This window comes from Stylophora pistillata, chromosome 13, assembly GCF_964205215.1.
Source record: "Stylophora pistillata chromosome 13, jaStyPist1.2, whole genome shotgun sequence".
NCBI lineage: Eukaryota > Metazoa > Cnidaria > Anthozoa > Scleractinia > Pocilloporidae > Stylophora > Stylophora pistillata.
Genome location: NC_142531.1, coordinates 14,491,415 through 14,506,902, shown reverse-complemented (window position 1 = coordinate 14,506,902; position 15,488 = coordinate 14,491,415). Strand labels below are relative to the sequence as shown.

Genomic DNA, 15,488 nt, shown 5'->3' with positions numbered 1-15,488 from the left:
TGTTAAAGTGCCCCTGAGACGAAAATTGACCATTTTATTTGGCCTAAATTGTTTACACAATGTTGAATTGGGTCAAGTTAAGACCCTTTTTACCATTAAAAACTCAAAACAAACCTTCGATGACCAATTTTTACCGCTTCAAAGTCGTCCAAAAATCGTCCGCCATTAATGAAAACATGTTCCAGCCGAGCCCGCAAAAACGTCATCATGACGTCAAAGGCTCAACAAACTTATGCTTTGCTTTGTCACAACTCACTTTGTTCGCTGGACAGGGAATCACACATATTACTTTTTTGGGAACTGTTTCGTTGTCAGTCGGGAAATGTCGACTTTTTCAGACGATGAATTGTCTCAGAAATCATCTGAAGCTTCTGTGGATAGTTTTGCGCCGACAAACGATGAATTTTTGCTATACGGCACGGACTCCCCATGTGGCCGCCGCTTTTTGTGGTCGCATCGCTTTATCGCCTTCGAACTGTATTTTTGCTTGTCGTAATTTCCTTTTTTGTAAGAAATGATCGGGTGATTAGTAAAAATAGCTTTCGGTAGTAGCTAATTGTGTATCCGAAGGCGGATATTGGGAGTTTGTGAAAGCCATTTCTAAGCCATCTCAATGTGTTTTCCCCGATGCATTTGGTCAATGATCTCATTAACCCTTTCCTACGTGTTTTTTACTATCGGTGCTTTGAGAGGTTTGAAGTGAACTCTGTTGTTGAGTGGCCTCTTTTGTTTTTTCTGTCTTATTCATGATGACTATTGTTGTGTTGCTTCGGTGAGGTTTAAAGCAGAGTTTGTTTCAACTCTTTTAAAGTACTTTTTGGCTTAGATGCAGTCTGCAAGTAGCGTTATGACAATTTTCCAAGTAGCTCTGAAGGGCGATAGAAGACTGAACCAGTGGCATTCAGTTTGATATGAAACAGAAGTGGTTCTTTGTTTTGTCCGTGAAAGGTGTAACGGAGGCGCATTCGTCTTGCGAATAAATCTCGCAAAAGTTGGCCTGATTTTAAATTCGTTTGTCACGGGCGTTGGGATGAATTTGAGACCCTTTGATAGCACGCTGACTTGGCTATCAGATGGTTGATAGTTTGACAGGTTTTTAAAGAAATTTTCATTTTCTCGGTTTTTTCGGCTGCAAGCCTACATTTTAAAGTACTAGTGTTTTTACGCTCTGTGTCTTAAGCTGTTTGTTCTGCTTTCGCTGATATTAAAGCCAGCTTTTTTAGAATCAGAGCACACAATTATATTTTTCATCTCTTTTGTATAAAAGTGAGCTCTTTGAGGTTAGAAATCTCACTCCTCAACTCGGCTATTTTATCATTCTTATTTACAGTGTTCACCGAGTACTTTCTTTGTGTAAGGTATTCTGCCAGTGAGTTGTTAAAGGTGGATATTGATCAGCTCATATGTAAAGGTAACAAAATCCATGGAGGTTCGTAGACTTCGCTTTCCTGCGTCGAGATCGCACTGAGAATGGTTTTTCTTGTCCCTTCTCTTCTTGAACGGTAGGCACTGAACCCGACAGAATTGTTCGCCTAGATCCTTCAAAGTACACAGGTCTCTCGAAACAGTCCTCCGAGAAGTGTTCGGAGTAGATCACAAATATTTCTGTAGGATTGAAGTTTACTCGGCGAGGTCGCACAAATCGTATCCGTTTTCCCCGCTCTGATCTATTCGCAAGGCTCCGATGCAGATAAACACCTGCAGCATGGTCAGTCCTGCGATCAACTTCCGGAACATGATCAAATAATGGCGGACGCGAAATCGTGAATTTAACGGCCCGAAAAAAGATATTTCTGGTGCTTGGTCTAAACTGAAATTTGGCAGAGTAGGTGAAGGAGATACACTGAACACGAAAATGGAAAAAAATGATGTACGAAAATTTTGATATCAGCTATCAGGGGCACTTTAAAGGATGGTGTTAATGTGATTTAACAGACACAATTTGTTATCTTTTTATAACTACCGGGGTTGGGTTTTCCAGCTCTTTTTCTCCCCTGCCCTGCCCCTGCCCCTGGTCTGGTGAGCAGTCTGTTAGTGGGGGTAAAATGTCAAGCGATAGTTATCCGAAGAAGGGGAAGAAAGAAAGAAAAAGAAACAACAACAATGCCGTAGGAAATACGATTCGTCACTTTTGAAGTAATCTTCACCCCGCTTAGACTGTTTATCTAGCGCAAACAACAGTTTCGGTTCAATACAATACAATACAAAGACTTTATTTAAACACGATAATTGTTAAAGCGACTACACGCTTGTGGGGTCGTACGTAAAATGGAATAAAATGAAATGTAGTAAAATAAAATAGTTAAATCAGGTACAATGAATATATGAAGTTCATATATTTTGAACTACGGTTGTAGAGGTTTTGTAGATACGTATGATGCACGATCCTCGCAGTAGAGAGCGCTATTTATGCAATAGCGAAAATCAGACCTGAAAAAAAAATCAGGCCTTAACGGGATTCGAACCACTGACCTCTGCGATACTAGTGCAGCGCTCTACCAATTGAGCTAACAAGCCAACTGGGAGCAGGCCGTTAAGTTGATTCGTAATAAACCCGTGACGATAAATCAGGTACAAAGAATATATGGCCGTACAGGCCTGATTTTTTTTTCAGGTCTGATTTTCGCTATTGCATAAATAGCGCTCTCTTCTGCGAGGATCGTGCATCATACGTAAAATAATTAAAGTAGCCTATCAAAATTAGAAGATCTAAAACTTTTTCAAATTGGGATCCTTAAAGTTCACTGTCTGTGGAGAAATAGAATTAAAGTTCAAATTTAAAAGTGCCTTTGATTTGTAGGCTAACGAGGATAGCTGCTTAATGGTCATATTTCTTAAATTTGACTATTGGAGAAGTGTGTTAAAAACGATAGGTCCTCTTCTGGAAAAACTGTTTTTCATGTAATATGTACTGAATTTTGGTACTTTTATGTTGGCATTACTTCTTAGATTTTCCTTAGTATTCACGTCAACTTCTTCGGTGGTATCTAAGATGGATTTAGGTAAAGTCCTCTTATCTATTTTGAACATCAGTTTAGCCAAATTAACTTTATTTGTGGTTTCAATGGCCGGAAGACCATCGAGCCTTGCTTAGCCTTCAGACTTAGGCATATCGCATGGCCAGTTAAAAATTAATTTTGCCGTTCTACAGTGTAAAGACTCTAATGCAATTAGGCCCTCCTTATTAGTAAGGCCGCCCCAGACAGTGATACCATATACAATTGATGGGTACATTACTTTGAAGTATAAGTCCAGTAGCATGGGTCTTGGTAAAAACAAGCTGCGCTTCAGCATGTTAAGCTTATTTACAAAGCTGATCTTTAATGCTTTGGCATGGTAGTCCCAGTTAAGTCTATTATCAATTTATTAAAAACTGAATCATTGGATAATGCAATTCAAGACTTTTTATTGGCTTAGCCATTATGGTATATGAGCCAATATACCATAATCTACAAATATGGTAAGCGTACGCGTCAGCTTAAAATCAAAAGGGAGCTAAAAAAATCCTGTTTCTTCTTACAAAATAATTATTTCTTGGGGGCGTTTTCAATAAAACAATTATTCCACTCGCACTTGTTGGATATGAGATGATAGATAGCCAACGAGGCGCGTAGCGCCGAGTTGGCTATCTATCATCTCATATCCAACGCGCGCTCGTGGAATAATTGTTAAATAGACTCCAAGCAGCCTGGTGTGTTTAACCCGACTTATACAATGATTCATCAGTATTAATGACTGTAGTGGACCGGTGAAGTTTCCTCGATGAATTGGCATACCTTCGCATTTCTTGGGGTGAGGCAATAGTTGATTTCTTAAGCACCATAGCTCTAGTACCTTGAGAGCAGCATTCAGTTCGGCAATAACAATGTCTACGGTGTCTCCGATACAGAACAGGGTGGTATCATCTGCATACATAAAAACAGTTGCATTTCTTATATTATCAGGTAGATATTATCAGGTAGATATTGTCAGGTAGTTCCAATCTCACCCCACCCCACTAGTAATTATCTTCATCAAAACCAAGGGGGTACAGGTCTAGTGCCAATATAGCTCAAAATGGCGGACGAGGGTGAGTCGAAATCCATGTTAAGTTTTTTATTCTAAATCTGTATCTTTTGTTTACCTTTTTAATCATTTGTATTTGTATATGTTTTGATGAAATATTCTAATTCTCATAATTTTAAGGACTGAATAACCACAACACTGGAGAACACAATGCTATGTCATTCAATGTACTTTGGCATGGTTCGTTTGCAACGATCTGATCTATGTCGATGATTGCCAGTCCTTCCTGCCGGCTAGATTTCAATCAGCGTCTTAGATAAAGGAAATATTTTAGTTTTGGAACGAAAAAGGAGAAGAAATCAAAACTCGGACGTGTTATGTTAATCAGAACTAGTGATTGTGCACTGTATTTGCAACAAGACCTATATTTAACAATAAGAATTCAATTTTTCAGTGAATGGGTGGCGATCTTGTGTTCTCTTTCAACTTCTATTTTCAATTGCGTTACAGTAAATAAAAAAAAAAACCAAAATAATTATCCAGGGTGAAAAAGGGCCTTCTGGTCAGCCTAATACTAAGTAATTTAATTAAGCACTCATTTCTGCTGCAAACTATTAAAACTGATGTTGAATAATGAAAGAGCGACCTCCCCACTTTTGGTTTGTGAATGTATAATCATAATGGTAAATACAACAATCCAAGAAAGCTTAGGCAAGTATGGTCGGAGAAAACAGTTTTGAGCTGACTGTTCATTTCTCCTAACTGTGAACTTGTATGGTTCTTCCCCCTCCTTTCCACAGCATTTTTTGCCTTCTTCCTTTAACTCCTTAAAATCTGATCATTTCTTCTGTGTCTTAATTTGAGTATAGGTCAGGTTGCCAAGCTGGAACGACACCTGAGCCTGTTACGTCAAGAGTATGTAAAGCTTCAAAACAAACATATTGAGCTGGAGCAGAAGTATAGTGTAGCAATAGCCACATCAGGACAGAGTGGAGAACATGAGAACACCTTTGTTAGCAGGCTGTTGAAAACTGTTGCAGAACTATTTGATAAAGACTTGTACAGGTATGGCCAGGTGGGAATGGTGATTTCTCCTATTCAACCAAAACAGGTGTTAATTGGCTCCAAAAGAATAAGCTTTGCATGCCCTATGAGAAGAGCTACCACTATAAATTTTTATGACATACTTTGTACTTTTGTTTACTTTTGTAACAATGTGCTCATTCTTATTGATCTACTGAATGCAAAGAGAGAAGTTTTGTGTGCTTATATGTTTCCTGTCCCCATTGGAATCCTGTTGTCTGAGTGCAGGATTTTATTAACATTCTTTTGGTTAAACTTAGAATGCAACATTTGCAATAAATACACCAATAAACTGCACTATCTCCAACCTTTTCCACCATCCAGGGTTACCATGGTTTTAAATGTAGGGTTTCAGTGAAGTCATGATGTCACGATATAAACAAGTTATAAATGAGGGTTATTTCACTATTTATGAACAGTGATATAACAGTGTGTTTTGCGGATCAGAAGATAAAGGCCCACAAGTTTGTGCTGGCAGCACGAGGGGATCACTGGAGTAACAGAGACCTGAATGAAATCAGTGAACTTGAATTAGCAGGTAACTTACTCCATTAAAACTCATTTCAATATCTTGGAGTCCTTTCTTCTAAAACACCAGACATTTCTTTTAATGTGGAGTTGTATCCTTTGGTATAGACTTTGGACAAACAATTTTATTGGAATGATTTTTGCTGATGTTTTGAAATATGCCAAGAAGGCAAAGTGTATTGAGGCAAAGAAACATTTTCCCTGGTTTTGTTAAATGAAATGACTGGAAGTTATGTATTTCCTCCTGGAGAATGCTAGCTCATAACAGTTCAGTGCCCAGCATTTGTATCAAGCTGACGCAGTTAACTGATACCTACTGATGCTCTGAAAATGCTCAATAGTATTTCACCCAATGCAGAAAAAATACATATGGCCAGTCTGACACAAAATCCAGTTGGTTAATTATCATCTTCCAGAACTATTTCTTGAATTCATTTTAAACAAAATTACTAGCAATCTACTTCATGTTCTGATATCCCCGAGAATATGAGCTGGTCTGGTTTTGGCACTGTACATGTGTTGAAGCAATTTCCAAGTACTTATGGTAAATATTTTAAACATGGCTATGTTGCAAGAAGATAAAAAATTTGCATACCAGTACATAAGAATAACAGACCCGAATTTGGTTGTAGAAGAGTCCTTGAGTGACCTTCCTTTCAGTTACTGAAGAATTGAAAAAAGAAGAATTTATTTAATTAGAAATTCTGGCAAAGGAAATGTATTCACCATTTTGTTGATTGATTGTAATTTCAGATGTCAGTTCAGCAGTTGGTTTGACATTAATGAAATGGGTGTACACTGATAGGGCAGAAATCCCCCATGATGAAGCATTTCTCATTGAGCTGGTTAAAGCTGCAAAAAAGTACAGACTTAAGGAGTTAAAGGAAAGGTACTGGAAGAGGGAAAAATGAATGATTTGATACCTTCCTGAAACCAAGGTTAACAGTTTGGTAGTCATTTCAAAAGTTTCATTTACATTGAGATATACGAGGAAAAACCCTTGGCACCAGTAATAGTTGCACTCATGAGAGGCATTTGTAATGTTTGGGTTGGAGGATAAAAGAAGGGATTTTTTAAATATTATCTCAGTTGGGGCATGATTTAGTTTTCTTTTAATAACAGTTTTCTCCATATTATATTGAGTCTCTGGCATGAGTGTTTAGTTTCAAATTGAAGTGGTATTGCATTTTATGAAGAAAGCTGTTAGTGAATCAAGAAGACCTTGCCACATCATTACTTACATGTACTCTCTCTTTCTCAAAAGAAGTACAATCATTTTTCCTGATGCTCGCTTCCTACATCAAGTGAAGATCAAGTGTGGCTTGTCTTAGTGCAGCAATATTTAAATGATATTTCTTAGTTGCTTGAAAGCTAGGAACATTGTGTTTAAATTAATTTATAATACAAACATTTTCCTGTTTGGTCTCTTTGTCAGGTGTGAGAAAATGTTAATGTCTTCAGTGTCTGTTTCCAACTGTATAAAGTTTTACCAGACTGCTGAAGATATTGGTGCCAAAGAGTTGCAGAAGTATTGTGCAGAAATTATCTCCAATCACTGGGTTGGTTATGTTATTATTTGCAATGTCTTAAACACTGTCTGGAGAGTAAGTGAATTTATTAACATTGCTCAAATTTACATTCATTATTTCAGCATGACCTAAAAACCGAAGATTTTAGCAGTATGAGTGCTCCCTTATTATATGAAATGTTCAAGTCAAAGTCTGGCTTCCCTCTTCACCTGGCAGTTAGACATCACAGAGAAGATGTTGTCTTTCTGTTCCTGATTGAATTTAATTCACAGGTAAACAGTATTTTAGAAAAAAATTAGCAGTTCAGGGCAGGTAAGAGATTTTTTAGGCCTGAAGATGGACCATAAAACCCATGAAAACTCACATTACAACAATTTTCTCAAAATTCTTGCAGATGGTTAGGAGGCAGCACAAGTATTTTCACCTTTGTGACTCCCTCATGGCCAGCTCACAGGAACTTGGCAGTCCCTGAATTTAGGTTTTTTTCCAGGTTGGGGTCTTATATGTTGCAAGCCCTAATAGATACCAGGGTTTTCCCTAGCAGGCTTTCTACAGTTTTCCCTCTCATTATGCTGGTACCCATTACACACTCCTGAGAGGTACCAAGAGAGTTTGTTGACATGCCCAAGAATGCATTGGAGACAGAACCTTGTTAAGGTTTCTCTGATGTCCTCTTGACATGGAATGTGTTGCACTAACTCCAAGTCTCTTGCATCTTCTAGAATTTATTTGTTTATGTTAACATGATGCCTTGTACACTCAATGTTGTGTTTATTTTGTAGTTACCTGGTAAACTGAATGAGCTAGAACCTTCTAGTAGTCAAGTTCCTCTTCACATTGCACTCTCAGAGAAACAGGAAAGCATTGCTAGGACACTGGTTGGTCACGGCTGTGATGTGAACATGGCAGATATTGATGGCAAGTGTTTGTTACACAAGGTTATTAACCAAGGTGATGAATTTTCAGCCACCTTTTTGATCAAGAATGGAGCAAGAGTCAGTGCTGCAACACACAGTGAACACGTGACCCCACTACATCTGACTGCTTCTTACAAGTAAGGGAACAATCTCACTTTTATCTTTGGTAGAACAAGGCTGTTGTGTTTACATTGTACTTTTTGTGTATGTACTTCAGACCCTGGTCAGCTTCTTCTGCTTCATCAGCCTCTGTAGGAGCTAACAATTCACCATCAATGACATCAGCACAAGGAATGGCAAGAATTGCATCCTTGCTTTTGGAGAATTCTGCTAATGTTGATGCTCAGGACAGTGCAGGGAGGTTGGCAAAAAAACGTTTTCTTTTTTTTGGAAAATCATTTGCTACAAGAATGTTCTTGTTGTAAGCAAACGTGTACAAAACAAGGTTATAAAAATCTAATACAAAGCTCTCTAGACAAACTTGTAGTGTATTTGGCCTGGCTTCATTTGAAAATATCTTCTGAGAGGTATGGTTTAGGGAGATATTGGTTTGTAGATTTTTTGTGAAGCCAAGTTTCCATTTTGGTTTTTGTCCATCACTGGTATTTGATTTGTATATCATTGACTTATCATTAGGTGTATTTACTTTTCAGGACTTCATTACACAGAGCTATACAGGCTGACAATGATGCTGTCCTTTCTGTTCTGCTACAAAAGGTCAAGTATGTAGATCTTAATGTCATTTCTTCTTGAGTGTTATGTTGTGCGCTCTTATAACCCATTATGATTTAGAGCTTTTCAATGTACAAATTTTTCAGAGGATCTGATACGCCGTGAAGGAAAGAAGTACATGTAGTACTCATTTTGCAACTCATTCTCTCAAATGCAAATCCACACTCAGTTGAAACATATTCCTGCATTTAACGTGTTTTGCCAAAACATTTCCACTGGTTTATTGCCGTTTCTTTGTTTGTTCTGATTGGTAGACTCAATCTGGAGTTACGTGACAATGAAGGGCGAGTCCCATTGTGGCTGGCATTATCACGTGACACGAAAGTTGATCCAATGGACGAAGATAGTTTAGCGGCTAAGCTGGTAAAACATGGAGCGAGTGCAGATGCCATCAACAATATTACAGGTGAGATGTCTTCTTGTTACAGGAAGGTTTCACCGGGAACATTTTGCAGAGTTAGAAATAACGCATTTCGCTCTCCATTACCGGAAACTTAGCTTTACGGCAAGTTGGATTTTATGATACACAGGACTAACTAAAATGTAACTTATTTGTCGATATTTGGGTCGTACAACGTGACTGTTTTGGTTGTTTTTTTTTTTTTTTTACAAGTAACTGAAGGAATCAACCTAACTATTGCTGAGGTTGTAGGCCCAAGTGTTGATTTCTGGAACTATTTGTTTGTGGCACAATTTCCGCCAATCCAGGTTTGTTTGCCGTGGCAATGGATAGTTTTTGTATGCAAACAAGCCAGACCTGCAGAATGCCACATTTAACAAATTGTTCATGTCTTTAAGTCCGTAGGTTCTAGCACAAACCAGACACAACTGCGATTTCCAAGGAAAATTTTTTTTCTGTCAATATTTAAGGTTGAATGCGGCCCTCTTTTTGCGATCGTTATCAACAAAGTGCTCATCCCTACGAATAACTTTGTTCCCCTTCCTCTTTCTCACCCTGGCTCGCCTGTGTTTTTCTTTTTTTTTGTCTCCTTACTGTTGAAGGGTATACCTGTTAATGTACCTTGGATATCTTAACCTTCGTTGTCTGAAAGTCTTCAGGAGTACTTTTCCTCATGCTCATTGGGTTGTTTTTTTCTTTTTTGTTTTTAAGGCGATTCTTTGCTCCATATGGCGGCTGCTTCTGGCCTTGAAGAGGCTGGTCTGTTTTTAGCGTCACATGGAGCTCAAGCAAACCACACGAACAAACATGGCGAGATGCCTCTTCACGTGGCGGCTAGGAAGGGCCTGGCCAAACTCGTCTCTGAACTTCTTAATAAGTAAGATAAGACAAGTCATTTATCGTTGCACTAAGGATTTCTTGAAAAAATTAATTTTGGTGACTGCTTCCTAGGGTTTTTTTTTTTTTTCGTTTAGCGCTACACATTTACGTTTGAATTACTTCAAACTTGAACGTAAAGCCGTTGGCATCATTTTTCCAGTCTTGAAACCGACCACTTTTTTCCGTCAACTGTGCATACCAGCAAGTCAAGGGTCCTCACGCGTTTTGTGCTGGTTGGACTTTTTTAACATCAGAAACAACAATTCATTCCTATCTATTTGTTTTTTTCTGGCGGTTTGCAGCGTTTACCAGTTAACCGCAGTTTTGCTCAAGTATCGTGTTTTTATCAGTCAGAGGATGTCTTATGGATCCCTTTATATGGGACTTATGAAGGTGTAGTCTGATCGTCCGGGTGAGTGTAGTCCTGAGAAGGACTGTTGTCGGTGGCAGTGACTGACGTTTCGACAACCTGTGCGGAAGTCATCATCAGAGTCAAGTGAAGTCATTCACTTGAATGACTTCACTTGACTCTGATGATGACTTCCGCACAGGTTGTCGAAACGTCAGTCACTGCCACCGACAACAGTCCTTTTCAGGACTACACTCACCCGGACGATCAGACTACACCTTCACATGTTACCCCCGAGTTCAAACCATTTACTGCATATGGGACTTAGTAGATACTAATATCACCAACAAGTCCCATAAAGTGGGAAATTGGGAAAAACCTTTGGAACTACTTTTAGCTCTGAGCTGTCAGGGGCATGAATAACAGTCTGTTATTCTGATAATCCCAGTATGTCTGGTAATCATGTTACAGTCTTTTTAAACCAGAAACCTCAGGACTCGACACTAACTTTTCAACTTACTAGCTAAGTGGCTGGTGACATCTTAGATGCTACTACAATGTCAATTCGTTTACTAGCCAAACTGGCTAGTGGAAACCGAAAACCAGTAGCCAAAACTGAATTTCTACTAGTCTGTGGCTAGTTGGCTACCGTTGTCAAGCCCTGAACCTAAGAACGCGATGCACTTCTGGTCTTTTCATATTTCATGTGAATCGGATATCGCGAATAGTGATTAGCCCTGTTTATACTGCAACCATGAAACATTTTCAATTTTTTTTGTTTCTAAAGCGGAGCGAACCCGAACGCTCAAACCACAGAGACGGAGGAAATGAAAGTCAAAGCCACAGAAAGAGCTCAAGCGAGAGAGGCATCTAAGAAACAAGCGAGACAAAAGGCCAGACAGAAATTTGTGGAAATACAAACAACCAAAGCTGCAGAGAAAGCGAAAGAATCTGAGCGGCGGAAAAAATCACAAAAGCTACCAACACCTCAAATGAAATCTGTACCAGCTGTATCTTCCATATCCGCAAGCGAATTGAACTCTTTCGAGCAGGATCTGGGACATAGCACAAATCCTTTCGATGAAAGCGATCAGTTCTCATTCGGATCTGAGGATGCAACCAATCCTTTTCTGGACGATATCAGAGCTGCATCAGCCGCAGCCTCTGCCCTGTCTTATGGTGGCAATCCTTTTGAGGAGCCTCCTACAGGTACGATAGGGAGGTCCATTTTTACAAGTTATATCAGTATGGAGCGTACACTGAAAGTCTTTTCTCCTTCGCGTTGTCAAGCGAGATCGGCGTTCGCCTAGCGTTTTTCTACACATGCATCTTAGTATCTGAGCGTACAAGCAATGGATTTCCATCAGCAGCCCCGTTTTCTAAAGAAATACCATAAACTATCGACAACTAAATTTAACACCTTTCACAGTTTCCATCTTAAATGATTATACCTGGCTTATTTCTCTTAAAGGGAAAGTACGGTCTAGATAAAGTTTAATATCTCAATTGTAAGACTTTTTCCTCAGGAGTTCGAAAATAACTGCCATTTTGTCTAGTTTGCTTTTATTAGCGACAAGAGCGCTTCGAAGTTGCCCATTTTTACAACTTTCGTGGTTAGAAAAACGCCATCTTGGATATTACGTCATTGTGACGTAGCAATAGTCAAACTTAGTTCAGCACTTCGACCTTGTTGACTAGTTTGACCTTTTGTGAAAACAATTTCTAATACTCCCAATAGTTGAAATGAGGTGAACTGTCTTGTTGTTGAATGTCAAAATACATACTAAAATTCAAAAGGAAAAGGTGTTTAAGCTACCGGAAAGTGAAATATTAAAGAAAAGTTAGCCGGCAAAAATGACTTTTCCATATTCAACACAGCTCTCAGTTATTTATTCTACGAGTTTTTTCAAACCATTTTATTTTAAGCAAATAAATTGAAGCTCGTAATGGTGGTACACCGTTTGTGGTAAATTTTCAGTCGCCACCCTTGACCAAAGCCGATTTTCAACATCATGCGCTTTATTAAGCGGTGTACAAATATATCTTGTCTTTCCTAAGTCTGTTATAAGTCCATCGAGTAGATTTTCTTTACCCCAACAGTTACATTCTTCAGCGGAGAAAAAACTACAGGACATGCATTTAATACATCGCTAGCAAATTATCAAGACAAACACGTTTGCGACTAAGACAAATTATTAAAAACTGGGTCATTGGATAATGCAATTCAAGACTTTTGATTGGCTCAGCCATTATGGTATATGAGCCAATATACCATAATCTACAAATATGGTAAGCGTACGCGTCAGCTTAAAATCAAAAGGGCGCTAAGAAATCCGGTTTTTTTCTTACAAAATAATAATTTCTTGGAGGCGTTTTTAATAAAACAATTATTCCACTCGCGCTTGTTGGATTTGAGGTGATTATAGCCTATCATCGCGCTTGTTGGATATGAGGTGATTATAGCCTATCATCGCGCTTGTTGGATATGAGGTGATTATAGCCTATCATCTCATATCCAACGTGCGCTCGTGGAATAATTGTTAATTATCCTTCGTCAGGCAGGCGCCCTTATTTCATTATACATATCGATTGGACACGATAAAAATAATATGAAAATATTCATGTCTTCCAACCAACTACTTGACGTAATTATGCAGTGCTTATGCTTTCAAAAGAAATCGAAAGTTTCATTTTAGGTTCAACTATATTTAGGTATTTTCTAATGTAAACACTGTAAGACAGAGGCGATTTTCCGGCGCGCGTCGACGTCGGAAATAAGAAAGCTCTACTTCTCACAATTCGCGACATTTCAAACATTTTAGAACGAAAAATACTGCGTTGAAGCTAATTCTAAGCAATGAAGATGAAAAACAACTTTGCAACTTAAAGGTAAATGCTGAAACAAACAGAATTTAATTCGTAACAATTAACTTCTGCCTTTTGTCAGCGTTAATTTTGGCAACTTAGTGTTCGTAATCAATTTTGTCAGTGTTTACGCATACGAAGAATGATCTTTAAGTCTAGAATTTCTAACTTGTTGCATGCCAACTGGGGTTGATCTTAGTTCCAAATGGCTCGTGTTCCGTCTATACACCGAAGCTGGGTTCCTGTAACTGCAAAAATAGTTCGTCTCATTCCGAGGTAGCAGTGTAAAATGAATCTGTAGCGGGCACTGCGGTCTTCTTTAGCAAAGTAACTATCACTCCACAGCAAGGATTTGTTTGAGGAAAAAACCTTTGCCTTTCAAATTGAGTCGGTGTCCTAGTACATTTAATTCTTAGGAGGATACATTCTCGTTTTCCGTAGGTTTCTGTTGACAGTTGCCGCAGGAGAACCACTCGCGATTTCCAAGACGTGAGCGACTCGCGATTTCCAAGACGTGAGCGACTCGCGATTTCCAAGACGTGAGCGACTGAGCGGGTCGACGTTTCTTCTTGAAATTCATTTTCTTGACTTTCTCTATGTCTTTCTCCCAAACAGAAGTATCTCCTTCCCCTGAAGACGAGCCATGTTTCGTTTGAAACATAAATGGATGTACTACATCCTCTCAGATTAAAATCCAAGTCGAGAATTCAATAGGTGGCGCTCCCATCACCGCTGTATTCCTTGTTTACATCCACTTTAGTAAGGGATCTAATTTAGCATGTTTGACTATTGCTACGTCATAACAAAGATGGCGGATTTCAATTTGAAAATGCCGATTTTTGGAACGTAATTGTTCGCAACTAAAACGCTTTTAGCCCAAAGGAATAGCCAGTTAGGAAAATTCAAGCAAGGAGCTTTTGATCTAAGTAAACTTTTTCTAGACCGTACTTTCTCTTTAAGGTTTCATAAAAGAAATGAGTTGTTCCCAAATCACTCTAATAATATCACAGTAGGATAGGTTGGCACGATAACGTACTATCTTTGGGACTATATATAGGAGGGGTGTTAAACAGAACCTATGAGAAGGGAAGAATAGTAGTCATTTTTGTTACACAATTGCTAAAACAAACTTCGATGTTTTAAAGTGTCCAAGTCATCATCTCATTGAAAAATAACTTCCTCACAAAGTCTTCTCTTAAGACGAAATTTACTCTTGTACTATGTTTGTCTTGTGGTCATGTTACATACATACTTATTTTTTGTTGTGACATAATACTTTCTTTTTCTGTTAGAAACTGCCCCCGTACCAGATTTCTCTCCCAGCGAAGCTAGTACAGAGGTAACAGCCGCTGATTTGGACGTGGCTGAGTCTCCAACAGAAGAAATGATCGACAAGTTGGTAGACGACTTTCAATTGTACCAGGATCCTTACCTGAAAACTATTATAATGGATTGTCACGGAAGGACTCCGTTGCACATCGCTCTGGCAGAAAAGCATGAAGATGTTGTCAATTGTTTTCTAGACTTTCAAGGTTGGTTATCGTCAAATTGTATTGAGAGTACCTTTCTGTTAAGTAGCGGTAAGAGGTCAAGTGCCATCCACCTTTTGGCTCTAGTTTTGGCTAAATTTACGGGAATCCCTAACTTAGAAAAACGATATCCTATGATGTAGGCCATTTCATTAGTTCTTTAGAAAGAAAGAAACTGACTTCTCTTTTTTATGAGAGTGCAAGAGGTGTAGTCTCTGATTTATTAAGTAAAGGCTTCAGTTCTCTGAGCTACGAAACAGGAGAGGGGAAGTCGTCGAGATTATGGGTCCTTCAAGAGTTCTCCCACGTTATCCTCCTCTAGAGTTCTCCCACGTTATCCTCCTCTAGAGTTCTCTCACGTTATACTCTTCTAGAGTTCTCCCACGTTATCCTCCTCTAGAGTTCTCCCACGTTATCCTCCACTAGAGTTCTCCCACGTTATCCTCCTCTAGAGTTCTCCCACGTTATCCTCCTCTAGAGTTCTCCCACGTTATCCTCCTCAAGAGTTCTCCCACGTTATCCTCCTCTAGAGTTCTCCCACGTTATCCTCCTCTAGAGTTCTCCCACGTTATCCTCCTCTAGAGTTCTCCCACGTTATCCTGCTCTAGAGTTCTCCCACGTTATCCTCCTCTAGAGTTCTCTCACGTTATCCTCTTCTAGAGTTCTCCCACG

At 39.0% G+C, this 15,488-nt stretch overlaps 1 protein-coding gene across 2 annotated transcripts in view; it reads left to right on the top strand.

Annotated features, from left to right (window-relative positions):
* Window positions 1-4,017: 4,017 nt before the first annotated feature.
* LOC111321831 (ankyrin repeat and FYVE domain-containing protein 1) overlaps window positions 4,018-15,488 on the top strand; it is a 21,555-nt gene continuing 10,084 nt past the window's right edge. Inside the window, exons 1-13 of one of the 2 annotated variants that reach the window (XM_022924809.2) lie at window positions 4,018-4,069; window positions 4,875-5,070; window positions 5,508-5,626; window positions 6,370-6,505; window positions 7,052-7,175; window positions 7,268-7,417; window positions 7,928-8,199; window positions 8,280-8,423; window positions 8,716-8,784; window positions 9,049-9,200; window positions 9,906-10,071; window positions 11,210-11,631; window positions 14,580-14,819. In XM_022924809.2, coding sequence (XP_022780544.2) covers window positions 4,057-4,069; window positions 4,875-5,070; window positions 5,508-5,626; window positions 6,370-6,505; window positions 7,052-7,175; window positions 7,268-7,417; window positions 7,928-8,199; window positions 8,280-8,423; window positions 8,716-8,784; window positions 9,049-9,200; window positions 9,906-10,071; window positions 11,210-11,631; window positions 14,580-14,819 — 2,203 coding nt within the window. In that variant the 5' untranslated portion in view covers window positions 4,018-4,056. Of the gene's footprint in view, window positions 4,070-4,874; window positions 5,071-5,507; window positions 5,627-6,369; window positions 6,506-7,051; window positions 7,176-7,267; window positions 7,418-7,927; window positions 8,200-8,279; window positions 8,424-8,715; window positions 8,785-9,048; window positions 9,201-9,905; window positions 10,072-11,209; window positions 11,632-14,579; window positions 14,820-15,488 lie in introns of those variants that run through there. The other variant, XM_022924811.2, reaches the window with a different exon arrangement.